The sequence below is a fragment of the Clinocottus analis genome, unplaced genomic scaffold, assembly GCF_023055335.1.
Source record: "Clinocottus analis isolate CAN_PGR_092001 unplaced genomic scaffold, fCliAna1.0.p SCAF_18, whole genome shotgun sequence".
NCBI classification, from domain to species: Eukaryota; Metazoa; Chordata; class Actinopteri; order Perciformes; family Cottidae; genus Clinocottus; species Clinocottus analis.
Window position 1 is genome coordinate 8,489,115 of NW_027175909.1, and position 22,386 is coordinate 8,511,500.

Genomic DNA, 22,386 nt, shown 5'->3' on the forward strand with positions numbered 1-22,386 from the left:
TTGCAATTTTTATTCATTTTTATAATACATAGAGCAACTGTATTTTTTGCTTGTTAGTATTTTCCACAATATATGGATTGCAACAAACGATTGCCCATTTAGGTCAATGGCCCGCCTGTGGAGCTGTGCACAGTGAACCTCATCGTAGTCCTTCACACTGGATTTAAACAGGAACAAAAGTAAGATCTGTTTTTAGCTCTCTGTGAATATCTGGGACAGAGTTACATATTAAATTAGACTTCCTGTGTGAATCCAGCCCGACAAGTCATGACAATTATACACAGTCTCTTGCACACAACACTGAAAGATTGGTCAACTATGATTGGGCAATACACATATTATTCTATATCATATTCATCTTTTCACACATATACATATATTAATCAATTCTGTGATGAGATAATTATATATTTTTTTTACATTAGAAAAATACAGGAGACTGATGATTGGACCCTTGTGACTGTGCTTTTTGTGGGGAATCTTACATCAATTTTGATAAAACCACAAACATGCTTTTATACATTAACACCTCCGGCAGAACAAGATTGACAAAAGTACAGGATCAATGTGCAAAACCCGAGATGTGAAAGGCTGGGATGAAAAGGTCACTAATAGAAGGAGCAGAGCATTCATACAGAAGATCACACCTTTTAGTTCAAGCAGTCCGTCAGGAAATCCAACTCCGCTCTTGAGCTGTGGAGCCACAGCAAAAACCTTGACAACTGGCATGCATGGCTAACTGAGATTTTAACTAATGCAAGTGGTCACGGAGTAAAGAAAAGTAACCCAAAAATGAAAGGCAGTATTCTCAAATCTAGTGTTTAAGGAGTACAAATACAGTATGAATCGTACAAGCTGCTCCAAAAATGCCTGTTGTCACCCATGTTTTTGTAACATTTACCACTGTCATTGCTGGCAGAATATCAAGCGGTAAATGCAGGCAAAGACTGAAAGTACTTTGAGTCATCACACATGGGAGAGTCTGATAGGACCGACTGAGGAGAGCTCCTTTGAGGAGAGAATAAAGCCTTTAATTTGCAATAGTACTTGTTTCAGTGGTATTGCATAAAAATGTTCAGTAAGTACAAAAATAAATTGCTTGTAACAAAATCATGATTTCATGGCATTTGTTATAAAGCCCGTCAGACTTCATTATGTAAAAATCTTTACAAGCTTTTTTGAATGGAACACAAAAGTTCAGACATGACCCAGCAAAGGGGAAACACGAGAATACCTTTTTGTTGAAATAAAAGGCCACAATGTTTGAAAGTAAACAAAGAAGATGACTTTGGGTTGAAGAATACTGCACGAGGGAAGGCTGTCAGACCAAACCTGAATTTTAGACAAAGAGTTTGACGTTCAAACCTTATTTTAACTAATTTCAACGTGAAAGCTTCCACATTAAGGCTACAGTGTGCGTGCATACTGAGCAGCTGTTTTTCTTTTCTAAATAAAATGCAGAGCATTTCTCCAGTTAATCTTTACAACTAGCATTTATTTAGGGAATAGTTGGACATTATGGGAAATTCACTTTTTGCCTTTCTTGCTGAGAGTTAGATAATACAATTGATGCTTCTGTAGTTCTACACAAAAAATACTGCCAACTTGCTTAGCTTAAAGATTTAACGACTGTAATAAGAGGAAACAGCTATAGCCTGGGTCTCAGTGAAGGTAACAATATCTGTCTTTTTGCACAATTTAAACAAAATAATATCTTTTCAGCTTTAGAAGTGCTGGCTAATATTTTTACCTATTGAAACAGAGTCAAGTCAGCTGTATTTCTATTGTTTCCAGCCTTTATGCTAAAAATTTTGCTAACAGACTATTCCCCGGTCAGACATTACAGTGGTATCAATCTTATCCTGAAACTCTTGGCAAAAAAACAAAGCTAAAAAGATTCATCTGCCTTTTTGTTTTGAGGTCGTTGACAAAGTTTTAAAGTGTGCTTTGTGTTCTATTATTGCCATCTAGCTAAAAATATTTTGGCCCTGACACGTTGTGTATCCAAACACTTTCTGGTAAGTGCATGGATCCTTAAAATGGTTAAAATATCAACAGGTGTACCAATTAGGATTACTATCTGCTGGCTGTGTGTGTCAAATTAGAATCACCCAAAAAAGCTCTGGAGGGGCCGACAGTATGATGACGTTCCTCATGACAGTTCACTAAAGATGCAGTATAAAACACGGCTCAGCCTCTTTTTGGGACACTGAATCACAGAAAGTTTCACATGATTTTTGCACGTCTTCATTATACAGTAAATCACAATACTCTTGCAAACAGATAGAAAAAAGGAAATGGGTTATTTTTGTCTGTACATATATTATTTTTCCGGTTAGGAGTGTTCAGTTCATGAGGAGTGTTGGCGGATGTTTAAGGCAGAGACACAGACTGTTGAGTCATCCTTGCTTGATATGATGCGCGTGGTGAGGAGGAGGAGGGGATGGAGAATGAAGTGGGAAGATGAAAAGAGACAGTCATCCCTTCTGTGAGGCTTTTGACAGACGGGGTACCGTGCCTGGCTGAGGGCTGAGTGCTTGGTGGGTCACACAGGGCAGGTGTTGGCCTCTGCTTGGCCTGCAGCTGGAGGCGGACACTGGGTCAAGGCACTGGATGAGACGGACCCCCGTCCCCGGGGCTCTGAAAGTGGCCCCGCGGGACTCGTTGTGCTGCTGACTGGTACTATGGTCGAAGCACTTTGACCGGCTGCTCGGGCTCCAACTTTTCTGAAATGCGAAAAAAAGAAGAAAAGAAAACAGCATTTAGCAAATCAGACTTTGAAAAAAATCTCCCGCGAAAAAAACGAGAAACTATTATGAACATATGATTCAGATGAACACAGCTGACTTGTATCTGAAAGGCAGCACAGCCTCCCCGAGCCATGAATCTTGAACATAATGTATGATGGACTGACAAAAAAGAACATGTGAAGCTGGAATCAATGATGATTACATGTATTGGTCACTGATTTTGCCCCATTGTCCTGCCTGCTGTCCGTCTTTGGAGCTGTGAGGAAAAAGCCACCCTGAATCAGCTCTATTGTATGAATGCTGCCAAAGAAAGAAAAGAGACAGAAATGCAAATAAAGACAGCCCCAACAGAAAAAGTCCATTCACTGACATGAAAAGGAACCAACTTCTCACCAAAATAACAGCCTTCTCCTGCTTTGCTGTGCCTGTTTCCATTTGGCTGCTTTACATCTAATGGAGCTTTTTAGTTACTTAGTCCCTCTTTAGCAGATGCATTCACTATAATATCCATTTAGATGCCAATCTCTTCTTTTAGGACAACATGCAAAATGCGTGATATTCACTAAAGGTCCCCTCGTCTCTGGCTCACTCCCCATCTCCAGCTGTCTTTGTTTCACACACAGAGCATGTGTGCTCAAGGCTGTTAAGCAGTGATGACGTACAGTCTACTGTAGAAGTCAGCACAGGTTACACGTTACTTTTCTTTAACCTATTGATGTCTGATAAGTAAAGGGGTGAACAAAATAATGAACAGCAGTCAATGCAAAATGATTCTCTTGTTTGTTCTATGTAAGTCTGACTTGATGTTTATTCATTGGTTGGAGCCTTTTATTCTCTTTAGTTTTTGCCATGTCTCTCATTCATTAATTGGTTATTTTTGCTTCTTTACTTTTGTAACGGCTTTGTTGTATTTATATATATTGTATGCACTCTGAGGTGCATTTTATATACTGTATTATTATTCTAATCTGGTCAAGTCTGAAAATAATATCCATCTCTGTAGTTTGTATATATGAGATATATGATGTGTTCATTTGGAGATAATCCATTTCTTGAATAATCAGCAGTAGTGAAAAGCTACTTTTATACGAACCAGTTCATCTTCAAATACTTTAGGTTTTTATTTTAGTTTTAGGCAAGTACTCTGCTTGATGTATACTTAATTACATATATAATTATACAAGTATATGTTATATAATTAAATGTATTGCTTGTATTTCGTGGTCCCTTGGTTTTGCTGGACCATCTTTAGTTGTTAGAGCAAAATATCATTTAAAAAAAGGTTTGTATTCACCATTGTTCAGAATATATTTTTCCTTATCGTTCAAATTTTAGTTATTTATGCATTCACATAGTTTTCTTTGTGTTTAAGTTTTGAGCAAAATAAAAACTTGTGTGGTACCTTTGAGTGGAGGGGCTGGAAGCTTCCTCCTCTGATGGCGTGATGAGTCCAGGGTTTGAGGCTGTAATCACAGTATCTGTATCATACACTTCATCAATCATCGTGCCATGCAGCTATATGTTCTTATTCAGTATCAGGTTTAGTTATTTAGTTAGTATACAAAACCAGATGAAGATAGTTGTAGGGTACTCTCGGGCAGTGAGTTACCTTTGCATTTGGCTTGAACTTGGAGAAATGATTGCAGACAGTCACATTCATGCCAGCTGTTTTCAGAGCTGATATCCTCGCCTCGATGTTTGAAATCTTAAAAAAAACAAAAAACACTAAGTTTTAGAGTCTGTTTGGCTCAAGCACAACTGGAGATAAAGACAGCTTCAGAGAAAGGGGACACATCCTCCAGTACCTGGAGTTCAGACTGCTGAACCTGAGCAGCAGCGGTGGCCACCTGGTCCTCCAGGAAGGCCATCTCTGTGTCTGTGGTGCCGCTCTCAATACCACGGGCACACTGCTCCAGGTCCCCCAGAGCTCCCTCAAGCCCGTACACGGCACCAGCAGCCAGGTACACCTGTCGGGATAAGAATAATCATTAGTTACAGCGAGGCATTCCGTTTCAAATAAGAATAAATCTCCACAACCTTTTCATCTCATCCTTACATTCTCCTCCATCTTGGTCAGCCTCTGGTCCAGCTTGCGGGTCTCAGAGCTGTTGGAGATGGGAGAAGCGCTCATGGACTCAGATGGGGTGTAGCTTTCCCCTCCCGCCTCACCAATCAGCTCCTCTGTGGCATTCAAAACCTTCAGCACCTCGGTGGTGATGCTGCAGAGAGAGGCCGCTGAGTACTTCTGTTTTTTTTTAAGAACACATACACAGACACAGTCCAACAGTCAGTAATATAGTTAGTTAGTTTGTTAAAGCCCAAAATATTGATGAACCTTTGAAGCAATGTTGGGAGCAAAAGGACCTGATGCACAAGTAGAGAAAATATATTTCATCCAGTCCCAGTTGTGGGACATTATAAAATCACGAGTGGGAAAACATGTGAAAAATTACTATTCGAAAATGAAAAAGGCACAAATGAATTCAACGTGGCTTAGCCTGAAGGGTTTGTGTTTTTATCAGCACGTCAAGCTGCACAAATCAGTCATTTTTAAAGACCGTTGTGCAGGTGACCTTTAGACACATATTCTTCACTCATTTCTGTGTTTCTTAGTCAGTTGTTTTTGTTAACGTGCACATATGCACATGCTTGCAATCAGAAAATGCGGAACAAAGAACTGGAGGCTAGAAGTGCAGCATAGAGGAAGGAGGAGGAGGAGGAAAGGAAGTGAAGGAGGTTTGAAGACAAAGCCGGAGGAGTAATCGGTCTTCTGTTTTTTAGACTGTGATCAGTTAAAATATGTTGCAATGATTAGAATATCTTATTACTGTGGATCCTATTTCAACCAGTCAAACATAAGGATAGCAATTATGGTGTTTGGGTGTGCAGCTGAGGAATCAGGAATTCAATCAGCTATCATATTTCAAATTATATTCAGATGAGTATGGACAAATCAGTTGCCCGAGATCTCCCACTATATCAAGATAATTTACTGACAAATAAACCATCATGTTTTGTCATTATGTTCACTGCCAGTCAAAGTTACTAGGGGCAGCTTGTTTATCCAAATCCAAGCTTGTTTTCAAATTCAGGCTGCCTCTAAAAAATATTAATTCAATGGGGAGGAAGCGTAAAGAAGCAGCTGGTTTTTTTTTTTGGTTTTTTTTTGAATAGATGAAAACAGTAAGCAAGCAAAGAAAAGAGCAGTGAAGAGAGAAAGATGTAATTCAATAATGAATGAATCACTGACTGAAGCTTTGATCATGGGATCGCAAGCGTATTGATCCCTCTCTCAGCCAGACAGGCAGTGTGAAAGGAAGAGTTTTAGTTGGCGACAAGAAAGGCAGGGACAAGATACAGTATTGGTAGAAAGATGAGAGGCAGCAAGCCAAACCTCTTATCTTAAAAAAAAAATCACTATTGCGTGATCTTAAAAAGACTTGAGAAGCAGAGGTGGACGGTCTGAGATATTGACTTGGGTTGGTCGATGGAGAAAAACATGGATGGTTAGTAAGAGGCTGATAATCTCATCTTTGCTAAAGAACCAGGCCATCACCCCACCAAATAGTCTGACATGGAACACACTGACACTGATGTAGAAAGATGAACCAAAAACATAAAGGTTTGATAGATGAACACGAAAACCGTCGAAACATTTTGAAGACTACCTTACAACATATTATGGACCTCTGCGATATTTCTAGAAAGAGACACTCTGACGACATACATGTTGAGGTAAAAATGGGACAGTCACCTTCAAATTTCCTATCATCGTAATAGCTGCCAGGATGTGTATCTATCATGATGTGTGTGTAAACATGATATAGAAGGCGAGAGAGACACATACATGCACAAACACTGGCATCGGGGGTGGATTTAAGTGTGACACGCACAGACACAGAGATCCATTCTTTCAGCTCTTTTTTTTTTAGTCCCCTTAAATACTGTTGTCGCTATCAGTGCTCTGATTGTCGTCGCTGTTCAACGTTATCTCTCTCTCGCAAAGTGGTGTGTCCATGACTGAAATGTCTGAAATGATTCTGTGAGACGCCCGTTTCATGATACTATCTGGGATATTAATTTAAACGTGTCACAAACCACTAACAGTCAGAACACAGGATTAAACATGTTATCAGTCCTCAAATATTTGAAATGTGGAACACTGACATAGCAAAACAAAATTTTTGCTTTTGGAAATATCTGTAATCTGGGGCAGGTTTAGAAACTATTTATAGTACATTTTCACATCAAACCGAGGCGTCCTGACCGGTTTAAAAAGGGAGCTGTGAAAATCAGCATAAAATAGATGACACTAAATGTGTCATACACATTGTGAAAGATACGCATTACTCACAGGAGCCCTGATAATGAGCCTGGCTAATGACCAACATCAGCCCACACGCTTCAGATGGAACAGTAACACAGGTAGTAAGTGCATAAGTGCCTGTCCAAGTGTGTGTATTTCACGGGCCTATCGACCTGCCTCTTGTGTGGGGTTTGACCACAAGCTCATGGATGGCATGGATTTATTACCATGTGGAAATATCAATAACACTGGCTTTAACCTGCCGGATGGTACATTCTACATCAAGTTTATGAAATGTGGTAAATTTCAGTATTTATTTTTTTATATCTAGACCATAACTATGTCAGAATTTCATAATAATGTACATACAGCTTAGAAGAAGTACTGTATAGACTTTGTCATACTTCACATGTTTTGTAGTTCGTATTAAAGCGAGTATTCAGTGTACCGTTCTTACTGGAAAATAATGACACGGCATTTAAACTGTGACTTCACAGCGAAGTCAGTGCATTTAGCTCATTTATTTCTTTTGTGCAGTATTGCTAGACAACAGTATACATTACCAGCACACTCAAGCTAAACCACACAGATTCAGTGTTCTTACATCTTTGTGTATTTATATTTCATGTTGTCCATTTCCTACTATGAACACACTGGAGCCACAAAACCTGCTTAAAGTTATATCATGCAATTTGTCTATTTTCTATAATTATGACCAACATTTAGTTGTTAAAGTTGATTTGGGGGGTTGCTATCTAACTCTAAGGGAATTTTAAATATATTGTTTTAAAGAAAGTAATTTTTATTTGTTTGTTACGTGTGTAGGACATTTTAAGCATTTTAGTACAAGCTTATAATCGACATCTATTTATAGGCTACCAAAGTGATAACTTCAGTAGCAACACAGAGTTGCTCCTTGCACACAACACAACTGGGCCTGTGGCTGTTTTGCAATCTGACCTTTTGAGGCTTTTATTAATGAAAAATATTTGCAGCTGTTCTATGATGGATTTCTCCCAGCATGATTCTTGAAAACCACTGCAAAAGCACATCATTAAGAAGGCCAAACACCTAAACTTTTACCATTTTACTCGATGTAAAAACAGCTATAACATTTTCTGCCACTACCAACAACTTTAGCTGCACTGCCAAGACCTGAAGCTCTCTTTTCTGTAGAAATAAATATGCCGCCAGAAAATGGGAGCGTTAACCTAATCCCATATATGTGTTTGTGTGTGTGGATATGTGTGATTGTGTGCATGGAAAGATGGAGGCTCAATTACAGAAGTATATTCTCGAGCACTGCAGCTCTCACAGAATCCTTTTGCTTTCCATCCAATATCTCACCTGCTGTAAGAGAGAGGAGAGCAACTGAAACTTCTGCTGTTGCTCAAAGTCATTCTGTCCCTCCTGATGTGCACACGCACGCACGCACGCACGCATGTATGCACGCACGCACGCACACACACGCACACACACACACACACACACACACGGGAAGCACAGAGAAAGAGGGAAAGCATAGGATGAGGGACACAGAAGGACAGCAGTGGTTGTCATATAAATAAAGAGATAGAGAAAGGTTGGGCTTTTCGAGGGTGAGAAAGAAAAAATAAATAGGAAAAGGCAGATGATAAGGGGTGGACACAAATCTACTGTACTTGCTTCTATCCTCCTTACCTGGTTGTCTGACAGCACCCCCTCCTGGGAAGAAGGTGTAATGGCAGGCGAACTTGCGCTGGATCCACTCCGTCTTGCTCCATATTTTTGTCCCGTCTCTTTCTTCATGTCTCTTTTATGTTGTCTCTTACTTTGTCTGTTCAGCTCTCTCTTATCTCCTCTTGTTTGCTCCTGGTCATCTTCACTCTCTTCTAAACATTCCACTCCTATCTCCAGCCTCCTCTCCTTAACTCTTCCTTCCTCTCTCACTGAAGGACTCTTTGTTAGTCTCTCACTTCTTTTCACCTCTTGTCCATTCACTTGTTCCACTATTTCATTGGCTTTCTCTATTTCCTTCCTGCTGGTCACGTCTCTTAATCTCTCACTTCCCTTCTGCCCTTCTCTTTCAGTGTCATTTGGCCGAGTCTCCTCTCTCTGTCCGCCGCTTTCTTTATCTGTCTGTTTGTTCGCGGGCCGCTTTGCGGACTCATCCTCAGATGAGCTGCTGTCTTTGCTTCTGGCACGGCTGACCAGCTGACTGAGTCTGGATCGTAGCTCCTCTTCTAGAGGGTCTCCTGGCCCTGAGCTGCTGGGCGAGTGCTGGGACCCTGGAGCCAGAGAGTGGGGCACCGGAGGGCTGGGGGCCAGTGAATTTGGAGCCACCGTGTCCAAGTCCTCTGGCTCGGGTGTCATGGCATCAAATTTGAAGGTATCTGGTGCAGCTGTGACCATTGGCACCGTGTCAGGTATGGACTCTTCCTGACTTAAACCCCTTTTCAGAAGGGCATTAAGTAGAAATCCACTGTTCTCCTTTTGTGGGGAGACAAAGGGACGTAAATACAAACTCAGTAAGCAAACATCAAATCCTCATTTAAAAAAAAAGAGAGTCCAAACAAGAAATGAAGGAGCCTGAACTGCATCATATATCACACGTGCCTCTTAATAGGAAACACTGTTTTACATTCCGTATATTTCTCACAGGTGGGAATTACAAGTCACCGACTAACACTCGTTCCAACTGCAGGGGAGAATCCTCACCTGCACTAATGGGTAGATGGACTGTGTGTAGCTCTGGCCTCCAGCTTTGCTCTGCTCTGTCGACGACTCTCTCTTGCTTTTCCTGCGTCGTCGTGATCTTTTGACCGGATCACTCTGCCTCTCCTCAGCCTCGCTGCTGTCTCCCATCACCTGGGAACAGACAAGTACTTTCACTCAAGTGCAGTTTTATGAGGTACTCGTACATGAGTATTTGCATGCTACTTTATAATTCTAATACTTTATACTTCTACTTTTGACTTCAAATGACAACATTATACTTCTAATGACAACATTTCAGTGGGAAATACAATACATTTTACTCCACTATATTTATCTGATAGCTATAGCTATATTTTAAAATAAGATTATAGAAAAAACATACAGTACACTTTAAAAAGAGCGGTGTCTTTCCATGTTTGAGGTGTCTGAATTGTTAGCAATCCCACCAAACCATTTTATTAAAAATAGCTGTGTAAGGCACAAAAAGGTGAAATTATCCAATTCACAAAAAGAGAAAAGTTTAGAGAAAAGTCCAAAGAAATTTTGACAGAACAGGGCAAAATAATTGGACTAACTTAAAATAGATTGTAAAAAAAAAATAATAATCTCAATATGTTCTAATATTAAAAAAAAGAGCTAAGGAGTAAAGGATCATTTTGTACATTTTGTCCTGTAATTTTCTGCAGGATTTTGAACACTATTTGAACACGATTTTACTTTTATTACGTATTTCAACATTGTCTTATTGGACGTTTTTCTAGAAGTTGTTCCATGTTCCACCTGCTACATAATGAGACACAAAGTCCCAAGTTCAGAATAAATTCATCACATCTAATAACATCACATATTATTTACACAAGACAATCCAGAGTCACTGACCTTGGGGTTAAAGTTGACGTCCAGTGCCTCTGAGTGGAGTGGGTACGGAGAGAGGTTCTGGTGAAGGTGTTGGTGGAAGAGCGGCTGGTGATGAGGATGCAGGTTTGCTTCTGGCGGCCCTTTCCTCCTCAGCAGGTTGTGAGGCGGTTTGCGAGGACATGTTGACAGCACTGATGAGGCCTCCGAGTCCGAGTTGAGAGTCTCGGTGTTGGTGTACTGGCCGGAGGACGGGGAAGTAATGGGAAGGTGCTGGGTGTACGTCCACTCAGGGTCGTGCTGCGAGTCCGTGTAGTAAGTCTCATCGGACAGTTTGCGACGGAACTGTCGCAGCGCTGCACCCCAGCCGCCTTTGTCGTTCTCCTCGGAGTCGGATCCCATCTCGTCGTAGGCTGACACGACGCCGGACTCCTTTTCCAACACGCTGAACACCAGGCTCTTCCTCTTGGTGAGCAGGCTGGGCCGAGACAGCTGTGAGCTGTGCAGAGCGATCCAGTTACCGTCTGGGCTCTGGAGCACTGAGGATGCACCTGGAGAACAAGAACAGGCAGCAGAAAGTTTAAAAGGAGTTTAAAGAAACTCCTGTTTCCGCCGGTATTTTTATTATTATTATTTCCCCACCATTTTGCACTTGCCTCGGTGAGCTCAACTTCTATTTGAGTCAGAGTGGCAATAGCAGAAGCAATGCATTTAGCCATGTTTTTTGCCAAAATAGCCAATACACTGACATTGTTTTTTACTCTTTAGCGATCAGGAATGAGTGTCTTGGTGCAGTATAACTTACTTTGAAGCAAAACTTATGAAGGTTTGTATGACTTTTCAAAATTGTAGTAAAACAGTAAATACAACTCAATCATTCTTTGTATATCCATTATCTCCCAAAAAGCAATAAAGCAGTAAAATGTTGCCTTAATCTTTGTGCAAATAAATGGCATTCCTATTCCAACATGCCCGTATAAATAATGCCCGTATAAATAATCATCTGGCACCATAAGTGGTGCCAGATGATTATTTATATGGACATGAGTTAAAGTACTTTCCAGTTAAATTCCATAAAAGCATTATGGAGGACAAGTGATCAGGTTGTATACATTGCGAAAGGTGGTACTGTCTTCCAATAGGTTCCCCTCTTATGCACTGCATCATCAAGATATAGAGCAGGAACTGTGTTAATCAATGCATTGTGAATATCAAACAGGATCAACAATTTCATCTGCATCTGGAAAAAGGAGGAATCAAAGGAACACTGACTCGCTAACTGGACATTAAACAGAGTCTGTGAGTGTGATGTTTACTGGAGTTGTCCAGGCGGTCGACACTCTTCCAGCTCGGCAGGGTTGTGGCCTTGCCCTCCCTCTTCAGAGAAGCGTACTCCTGTAAGCCAGAGCCCGCTCCGGCACCCTCCTCCTCCGGACCCTTATCTGGGGAGTCGTCACTGGTGAGGGAGAACGCTGACCGGGACCGCTGCAAGCAACACACACACACACACACACACACACACACACACAAATGTAAAATGCAAATAAATTTATGAGGAACAAAAGGCTGTCATGAATGAGATATGTAGCGTTTAGACTCACACCTGTGATGACTCCACAATAATGACAAATCATTATTTTTCTTAAAGAAACTTCAATGAGGAAGATGTTTGACAGCTCTGGACATTTAAAGTAGAACATTCCCCTCGTCTTCATTTTGGGCTATTTTTTGAGGCAACAGCACAGTGGCCACAGAGGTCACATATTCCATATGACATCCATATATAGTAATTACATTACATAAAAGGAGAGCACTTGGCCCATCTCACTGGTCCACTTCCTGTTCAAACTGTAGCTGTGAGTCAGCAACCTCATCAGCAGGTGGAGCTAGAAAACAACTAAATAACAAGGCAGACAGCAGGGGCTCTACAAGTCTCTCTTTCTGTGTGTGTGTGTGTGTGTGTGTGTGTGTGTGTGTGTGTGTGTGTGTGTGTGTATGTGTGTTTGTGTGTGTGTGTAAAATAAAACAAAAATATTAATAAAAATACATTTCGCCAGTCCTTTCACTGAAAAGGGACTAATTTAAATTCAGGGTGAGGTTTCCTGGTTAGATTAAGGTTGAATTAAACATAAATCCTGTTTTAAGATGTGAATTGAAACTTTGTATGTCTGTATGATGCAGATTTAGAAGCTGCTCCACTGAGAATGAAAGGAGCACGATAGAGGGAGTTTGAACCTGATTCAGGTGCACAAACACACTAAAATCTTGATCTTGACTGAACATCGAGTGAAAGGACTGACACGGGTACATGTACATGTTTAAGTATTGGCTGAGCTGTCGACAGCAGAAGAATCTGAGAAAACCAGATCAGTTCTTACAGTGGGTGGGTTGCACCCTTAAGATTACCCAGAGGATCAATATTAAAGCAGCATAGATTTTAGTGTGCATTTGCCTGCATAGAGTCTTAGCTGGTGTGTTTGTAGAATACTAATAAACAGAGCCCGTCCCATGGCGGGCCGAGCAGCTGAGGGGGATCCCCTCGTATTTCGCGGGACTTTGATCTTCGCTGAGTGAAACAGTGGGTAACAGAACGGCGATGTCAGGGGAGCGCAGCTTTGATGCTTTACACTCACACGGGACGATGACAAATCTCCACGAGCCCGTGCCTGCGAGCAGCACAAACCACTGCCAGGTGTGCGTACATTGCAGATTTGCGTGCATGTGTTACTGTGAGTGCTATGTATCTCCGTGTGTTCAACACATTGTGCGTTCTTTTCTCAAACCTGGAACATTTAGTGAAACAGGTCAACTGTCTTGGTATCAATCAGGATTCACTCATATTTGCAATATTTCTAATGCTTTGCTCAAACTCAAAGGCGTGTCTGCCATGTCCAAGCAATCCTCAAATGAATTTGCTTCAATGTGTTTATACTTGTTTTGTTGGAATATGGGTCTATTATTCCACACATCATGGTGATTTCTAGCGAGTACATTAATACTGCATATAGAAATTAAATGTGCAACATTTCATGCGAGTCAAACTCCTCACCACTGGCAACAAAGAGGTCATCAGGAAGAGAAAGAGACCAAAATACAAATGCTTAATCAGACCACATCGTCACCACATATATGTGACCGGTGCTACTAAAACGTTACAGTGATTTTCTGCCAAAAACAACATTCCTGTGTCTTTTAAACCTGGCAAACACTCAGACGGCGGCTGGTCCACCCAGTGGAACACATACCAGAACACAGACAGAGGATGATTATATCGTGTGCTGTGAGATGAAGTGAGAACACCAAACCGCCGTTTTTTTAAACACATGGTGCACGATAGAAGAACAAATGCTTCTGGCCAACACTCAACATGTCTACACCCACTGACAGGACGGGGCGCTTTTGTTTTGACTGCAGCGGATATGGATGGCATCTGTTTTTTGTTCCTTTTAGAGTTTGAGAGGAGGCAGAGACTGACCCACAGAGAGTAGGAGGCTTTAAGGGGGTCCTGTGGTCCGATGGAGGAAGCTTGAGGCTGAGACGGAGAGGGGAGTTCACTGGGCTGGTTCAGGGACTGAGTCTGAGGCCAGACAAAGTCATACTCTGTCTGCATCTCTGAACGCTTCCTCCTCTGGATAATCTGGGAAGGAGAGGAGGGAGAAGAAGAAAGTAAAATTAGAAAAAGTGAGAAAGCTGTGAGGTATAAAAAACAAAGCAAGCTTTATAAAATTGAAAAAACAAAACAATAATTGCAAATTGGAAAATGAAAATGCAATCCCCTTAGAGCATTTTACATCTACACTTAGGCATGAATAATGTGCTATAATGAAACAGATAATACCGAATTTTCATGTAATAATATGCGTGAGCATCCTTCAAAGCGAATGTTTCATTTTACCTTGAAAGATTTGATGGCCAACCAATTTTAATTATAATCACATAACCGCAAACTTTACTTTTATAAGCAAATTACAATACTTGATGAAAATTTAAGCGGTTGTCATTTTAATCTTAATTCAAACTGGGATATCATATTCAATGACGTCCTTTTCTCAAATGGTTCTACATTCTCGTTGTCAAAAGAAGAAAATAACTTTAATTCTTTGTTTTCCTGTGCCTTCTCTCTGCGAAATGTAATATTAATGCAAATGTTCTAATTAAACATTATATTGGTCGAACTGTCAAAACGAAAACAGAGGTGGGATCTAGCTCAAAGTATTACATTTTCATTTTTTAGTGTTTATTTAAATATGGTTAACTAAACTTTCACATAGAAGGAAACAAATAAAAACAAACTCAACCTACTTTTTGTACAATTGTTGTGGCAAGTTCCTCTATGAGCTCCTCTTTGTGGTCCTGCAGATACCGAGCCTCATTCTGCTTCTCCTGCGCACACACACACACCCACACACCCACACACACACACACACACACACACACACACGGTTCAAAGTGACTGAATTACCAGCAGAGAGAAACCATGACTGCATCCCGCTGGAGACGTAAGAGACCATGACAGACAAAGCAGGGATAGAAAAGAGGGGCAAACGGAGAAGATAGGAGGGAGGCAGAGAGAGAAAGAAAGGAAGAAGAAACAGAGGCGTGTCTCACCAAGCTGTCACTGAACTCCTCTGCCTTAGCGATGGCCTCCTCTATAGCCTCCTCAGCAACACGCAGGGCGACAGTGAGCGTCTCTGCCATACTGTGTCCTTATGTCACACACACGAGCCACACATAAACATTTCAGAAATATTTCAGCTGTGGAACAACCTCTTCGTCCTCTAACACACATTCCTTCCGCTCCCTTTAATCGCCGATCAGACTGTTGGTGGTGGATTTGCATGATGGGTGATGTCAGTGGCAGGTTTTGAGGAGGAAGGAGAACATGTCGAATAGAAGATATCTCCGGTTCTGCCTTATCCATTCGTGATACAACAGTGTGATACAAGTGCCGTGCTAAATAAGATGTAGGACTTAGTAACGTAGGATAATGAAAACACAGACTCTGCACACACACACATGCAGTGTTTGTGATAATGTGCCATTATCTAAATTGCATATCTCGTTGCATAAACAACTCATTATTACTGGCAAACAGTTTAAATAAGCTTCATCATTAGATTGGGTCTAATGTGGTTGTTTGCCATTTTTATTTGCAAATGAAGGGGTGGGTTTGCACAACGATGGCATGTGTCATGTGCATGTGTGTCTACATGTGTTGTCTGCGCTGTGGAGGAGGCGATCATTTTATCTGTGCGTGGAAGTGCATTTGTTGGCATGTCACTGGTTTTATGGGTATCTTGTGGATTTAAGTGTGTGAATTAGACTATGTGTGTAGTTTAATGATCAAACAAGAACCATTGCTCTGTGTTTCTATTCACTTAAGTGTTGTGTCGCACTGATGTGGCACCAAGCCTCCCCAAAACAATTAATGAGCAATAAACATAACAGCTCAACCTTTTAAGAAAATGGAAAAGAGGAGAAATGCAACCTTTCTTTTAAGATAACGTTGACTATACTGAAATTGTGGCTCAAATGACCCGTCTGCACTGACACAAAAACTCTGCCCGTTTATCAGCGCATCTCTCACCTTCACTCTGTTTGTAGAAGGCGGAGTCGCTGCCACAGATGCTGCCATCGTTGTCGTTGCTTCCCTCGTGAACGCTGCTTTCTAAAGGGGTGGAGAGGAAGACAAATTAAGTCTGAGGATGAAAGTCTTCAAACTGACGGCTGTCAGAGATGCAAATATTCAGTTCATATCATTCCATCATAATGTAATACTCTTTTACACTGTAGCCACATTAAAAGTAGGTTACACTGTGCCCAATTTCATGAAACAACCCCCTTATTTGTACTCTCGTCAATTGTATTCCCATCTCCGTTTTGTCATTTTGTCAATGTCATGTTTTTTTTACTTCTTTCCCTATTGTGCATTAAAAAAAACACAATAAGAAACAACATGGCAGTTGAAAGAAAATGATAATTCCCTTTGCCTTTCAAACTTGTCACATGCTGGCACATACCATAGGCATACAGTCAGTGCAAATGAGCATCACTGTGTAGTGTCTTGTCTTCTTTATAGCTCATTCAGGTCGAGCTCCTTGTGAGTTTGTGAGTTAGTGCTATATTTGTGTCTTTTTCAAACAAACTTCAAACGCTAGACTGGAGTTAGAGGGAAGGGACATTCATATCACCCAAAATGAAACATTTGTGATTATAATACTGAGACAGGTCTACTTAAAGAGCTGTGAAATCCCAGAGACGGTGTAGTGCTTGTAATATCTCCGCCTTCAAAACCACATATTCCCTTAGTGGCCCATTAACTCCTGTTAGACATCTCTCTTGTGGTTTGCGTTTATTTTGTGCCTGCTCATGGTCCAGCTGTTAAAATGAAGAGTGTACATGGACATGCAACTTATTAGGAAGACATACGGTCAGACAGAGCAATCAGGAGAGGGTTTTGCCAGACCACCAAGGTAGAATATAACACTGGAATGAGGGAAGTCCTCGCTGCACACACTCCAAATACATTTCCATTTCATCCCCTGACCACAGACTATACCCATTCTCCAACATGGCTGATCCAGACAAAACACAAAGAGCACCCTGGCTCCGGTTCCACCTCAGGTCTCTTCTTCAGCTCATTTCCATGCACAAACTAGAGCCAAAACCAAACCAAACCTATCCCAAACCCGGGCCTTGTTCCAAAGCTTCAGCCCCTTTAGTGGACAATACAACCACAACCGAACTCCATGACTCCTGAATTGGCCGGTCGCCTCACCACCAACATTAATCTAGTCAACGGGGTCCTGTTGCTACTCCTGTTGGGCAGACTGCAGCGTCTGGCTGAAAGCACAGACACAGTCGAAGGCTCTGGCTGGTTTGGTGAAAATCGTTTTTTTGAACAGCCAGAGCCACTCCCCGATCTCTGCCATAGCTCACTGTAACACCTCCTGGTATTTCCCACAAGTATATCTACCAAAAAATACATCTAATTGTTTTGCATAAAAGAGCAATGAACTTGATCAAAATTTCAGATGGGGTTTAATGGCCCTAACACATGAAAGTACAAAGTCAGGCAAACAAAAACAAAAACGTCAAAATCAAACAAGCTGGCATTTTCTTTTCCCCCTTGACAGCAGCAGTAACACAGCCAGCTGTCAAATATGTTTCACTATTTCAGCTTTACTGCAATATGAACTGATGTTTGTCAAAGCACTGCAAAGTCTTAGTGCAGGGCTTGTAAGCCAGCAATCACAAACTCTCGCATTACTTCACAGTGACAGGCTGTAACTCAACCAGAAAAGACTTTGTTTTTTAAACCCCCACACATCTAACTTCAGGCAAAATCTGCCTAAACAGTAGCTTCATACCACCTTGTGTATCTCCATTCACAGGCCCGGTCCTCCCAGTCGCAGCACGGTGTAACACGTCCCCAAACCATTACACGCTCCACCCGTCCTTCACTCCCAGAGTTGTCTCACTCTGACTGAAGCTGCGTTCGACAGCGCTGTACTGTTCTCGCTTGGTTAGAGCTGAATTATAGTTCCTGGGAGTGTAGAAGGGGACAATGGGTGGGGAAATTACCTGCAGCAGCTCAGGACAATGTCGACACAGAAGGACTGCTGTCAGAGAAAGTGAGCCAGAAGAAGAAGTGTTGCAGTCACCTGTCAGTCATTCAGATGCAGACTGAAGCAAACAGTCCTATATGGGGATTATGTATCAGCAGGAAAATGTACTAAACATCTTTTCATTAGCTCTTTCGTTTCATTTCGTTTGTCGGATGCAGTGGTCAGAGGTGGCTCAGTATGCTGACTGACGTAAAAACACTCACACTTTTGAGGCATTTGCATCTTACTTTGCATTCCAAAGAAAAATATTTTACTTTTTCATCACATTATCTTACAGCTGGGGTTATTAGTATTATGCATTGGTATAGACTCGACTTCTAATCTGTAAATCTGTTAATTCAGTAGTGGTGTCTGAATATTGCATGTGACCAGTGACAGAAGTGTTTCGATACTTTACTTAAAGCTGCCATTACAAATATTTTTTATATGAATAAAATATAATGACAATGTGTGTTTGAAAAGGCTGAATTGAGCTAGATGAAATATTTTAAGCGCCACTCCGGATTTTACATCTTTACAGCATTTCTAAAATGACAGTGATCACTAAGGGTCATGGATTTGTGGATCTTGCCACTAACGCCTGCTGTTCATCCATGAGTCATCCACGACAGGGCAGCAGTAATACAATGACTCGTGTGACACAACAGAGGGATTGTCTTTAATTGGCCCCGGATGGCAGTGCTGCCTTGTCGTTACAGATATGGTGGAAGGTCAGTGTGAGTCTCCATCCAATACGTTCCTCCTCACGTCGAACTTGTGTATTTCTCCTCATGACCATCATCTCACCTTTGTCCCTCACCATTTGTCATCTTGCCAGTCATGGTTGAGGAGGAGGACATGGCTTGATATCGTCACAGACGACAGCAGTGGTCTACATCTTCAAGGGTGTCTGAGTGAGTGTGCATGTGGGAATTTTTGACAAGCAAATCATTTTTGTTTCGTAACCGTTTTTTTGTGGAACATAATGACACAATTCAGACACTCAAATAAAATAGATGAATATGGTGAACTAGAGGGAACTATTGATTTAAATATTAAAAGTAGTATATTATTAAAATAAGTAGTATATTATTAAAATAATATACTACTGTCCTTGTTCATCTTCCTCAACCTGTTCAGTCTCAAGCCCCATTCTTTTTTGGGACTCGGTGGTGTTTCCCCAGAGACTCGTTCTCTTTGGTTTCTGTCTCTAGTCTGACAGACAGCTCACCCACCTTTCCTACCTGGAAGGCAATATGCTTTTCTGAACCCTGGAGGTGAGCCTTCAACACCTCCACCTGGGTGCCGAGAGTCACTGGGTCACTGTCCTCCAGCTGCTTGGCCCACTTGGTGGATGGAGACAGAGGCGGATGGAATCAGCTTGAAGGTCATGGATTAGTTATACTTTGACTCTGATAAACGTTATTTTGCTTATTAGTGCTCTAAGTTGTCTTACTCTAAAAGTGGTGCATTGTTTGTATATCTTTTGCTTTTTGTCTTTTGAAGGTTTTTAACCTGATGGACCAACCAGTCAATAACTAACAAACAAGAAAAAAATAAACATTGAGCTGTGTTGGAAAGAAGTGCGTCCCTGCGTGTCCTTTGGGATTCATGTACCAGGCCATTTCAAGTTGAGCAAAAGTTGAACAAAACACCTAGAAACTTGACATTGACCATCAGGGAGGAAACCAAAAAGGAAATCTTAAGTAATGTATGGTTCGGCGAAAAAACAACACCAACCTAACACCTTGCAGTTGCAACATTGCACCCCTCTGTTCCTCTTCGAGCTCTCACAAGCCCACCACTCAAAAGCTGCAATCAGTGCAGGTGTAAAATTAGACCACTCAACATAGAGTTGAACAATATGGTGTGATGGGACCACTTGAACCATGAGAAATAAGAAAATCCTTTTCCAAATTGCACATTCAATGTAGGGATTTAGTTGAGTAAAATAGAGTGTCATAAAGAGAGAATATGTGGAGAAACAGAGGGAACTAACAAAAGACTGTATAAATAAATGAACCAGTAAAGTTCCACTTAGAGCTGACGTTCCTGAAGTGCCAGCAGCAGCAGCAGGAGGAGGAAGGAGAGTCCAGATGGTTTCCTTTCAATTACAATGCAGCATCTGGCAGCACACACAGACTCATAAACAACGTCCTCAGAACAATGGCTGAACTGACAGGGTGTCTGTTCACATCACGACAGGCTGGGCGATAGTGGAAAGTAAACAAACGATTAATACGTCTTTTTTATTCAGGAGATAAGGGTTTTACTCTCCTTTAGTGGCGATGATGCCAGTGTAATTTAAATCTGCCATAAAATGAAAATAGGGTAAAACTGCCCTCTTTTGAAAAGAAGATTCAAAAAAGAAAACCCATTATACGGACCTTTTCATTTTGTGCACGCAGCATTTACAAGTGTGTGTGTGTGCAGAAATGAATTGTTCCCAGGGCCATCATGGAGGTGGAATGTGAAATGGTTTTAGTGATTACGAATAGCTTTTAGTAATTCATTTTTACATTTTCATATTGCAATTATTGTCACCTGTGGGCCACTGTGCCTGACTTGGAATAATTGTTCTAGTGCATGAACCGAGGCAAGAACAATGCTGCAGAAAACCACCAAGAACGCCGCAACAGAAATGAAAAAGTAAATATCAATCCCACACAAACCACTGCATGAAACCCAAACATAAAAGAACAATTTGGAGCTCCAATATTGAAAGATCAATGTCGGACTGGGTGACATGGCACCTTGTCTTCCATTTTCAGCAGAGTGTGGGATGTATTAGGTTTAAAAACACAGAACATTATTATAAAACAATGGCTGTTTCTCATATCGAAACAGCCATTGTCTGACATATGTCAGACTCCACATATGCCCAAATGCAATCAGAAAATACAAAGTACCTCAGGAAGATGAACGTGATTCAGATGTGATTGTGAACACCAACTATACAGCCATAATGTGTAGCTGCTGAAGGTCAGTGTTTTCAGTACATCTCCTCTATTTGAAACACATTTGTCCATGAATGCGGGCAAGCTGACGAGCGTGTATTGCTTTTAGTACCACACAAACAGAGTTGCGGTTGCATTCTTGACAACAATGTGGTCTGAGCCCTGTAGTTTTCAATAGCAGTAGCTGTGGGCTCCAGTTTAACATTCTGCCGTCCAATCGCTAAGACAGAACTCTGTACTCTGAGTCGCCAACTTTCTGCTCAAGGAACACAGGCAACGGAAACGCTTAAAAACGTGGCATTACGCCTGTCACTGTTCAATGTTGAAAGTAACCACTCATTTGTACAGAATTGGATCAGCAGCATATCACGTGCTTGACAAGTGGAATTATTAAGAAAAATCCTCATTTCTTATTGCATTGTTCCAATCTGGATTTAACCACAGTGATGAAACAATGCTATCATTTTCAGTTTTGTTTTCAGTTTATATTTTCACCCGGAAGCTGTACAAAATAAATACAATTGTTGCAAAAGCAAAAAATTAAGTAAGATTTCAGAAATAGATTTTAAGGTAATCTGTAGATGGCGAACATTAAACAGAGAAGGGGGTATTTTTCTTAAGAAATTAAAATGTAAAATCTGGCACGAGACATATTTGCTGAGTCAGCTGAAAGAGTTTGAATGAGTTGTAAAAGTGGGGAAAAAAGTAGATCAAATTACAAAAAAACAGCTAGGTTGAATATATGATTATATCAGTATGAATGGGATTTGAAAGTTGTATAAACAATGTGGAACACTATCAGGTTTGAATATGAGTATAAATCATTTCAATCTTTTTTTTTTCAAAACAAGTCATATGCTAATGTCACTACGGATGCAGTTCCTCTATGGTGCTTTTCTCTTTATGCTAAGCTATAAGCTAACCAGCAGCTGGCCTCATAGTTAGCCAACAGACAGTGGCTACGGCGTACAGTATCGTCACAAAAATGTGCTGAGACACATGCAATGATCTTCTAATTCTATCAATTCACTTTATTTGAAAACGTGCTTACCTCAATTAAAAGAACAGTTTTTTGTAAAGCGGCTCCACTGTAACATGTCGCCTTTAGTGCACCAAAGGGTAAGAATGTTTAGTGTTACAGTGTTTCATCAATGTATGGTGAGTAAACACAACCATTTCATTTCATGCTATACTGGCGTCAAGGCATTCATTAC

The 22,386-nt window shown here is 41.0% G+C and overlaps 1 protein-coding gene across 3 annotated transcripts in view; it reads right to left on the bottom strand.

The window, feature by feature from the left end:
- Positions 1 to 37: 37 nt before the first annotated feature.
- The window catches only part of myripb (myosin VIIA and Rab interacting protein b), an 87,836-nt gene continuing 65,487 nt past the window's right edge, over positions 38 to 22,386 (bottom strand). Inside the window, exons 4-17 of one of the 3 annotated variants that reach the window (XR_011077795.1) lie at positions 16,196 to 16,276; positions 15,217 to 15,314; positions 14,911 to 14,991; positions 14,084 to 14,245; positions 11,925 to 12,093; positions 10,633 to 11,159; positions 9,754 to 9,903; positions 8,737 to 9,525; positions 4,807 to 4,995; positions 4,556 to 4,717; positions 4,360 to 4,455; positions 4,153 to 4,213; positions 2,953 to 3,050; positions 38 to 2,726 (exon numbers count right to left, since the gene is read on the bottom strand). Coding sequence is in view for 2 of the 3 variants with exons in the window: in XM_068582171.1 (XP_068438272.1) it covers positions 2,683 to 2,726; positions 4,153 to 4,213; positions 4,360 to 4,455; positions 4,556 to 4,717; positions 4,807 to 4,995; positions 8,737 to 9,525; positions 9,754 to 9,903; positions 10,633 to 11,159; positions 11,925 to 12,093; positions 14,084 to 14,245; positions 14,911 to 14,991; positions 15,217 to 15,314; positions 16,196 to 16,276 (2,609 nt within the window). In the remaining variant the exon portion in view is untranslated. Of the gene's footprint in view, positions 2,727 to 2,772; positions 3,051 to 4,152; positions 4,214 to 4,359; positions 4,456 to 4,555; positions 4,718 to 4,806; positions 4,996 to 8,736; positions 9,526 to 9,753; positions 9,904 to 10,632; positions 11,160 to 11,924; positions 12,094 to 14,083; positions 14,246 to 14,910; positions 14,992 to 15,216; positions 15,315 to 16,195; positions 16,277 to 22,386 lie in introns of those variants that run through there. The other 2 variants (XM_068582171.1, XM_068582169.1) reach the window with 2 other exon arrangements.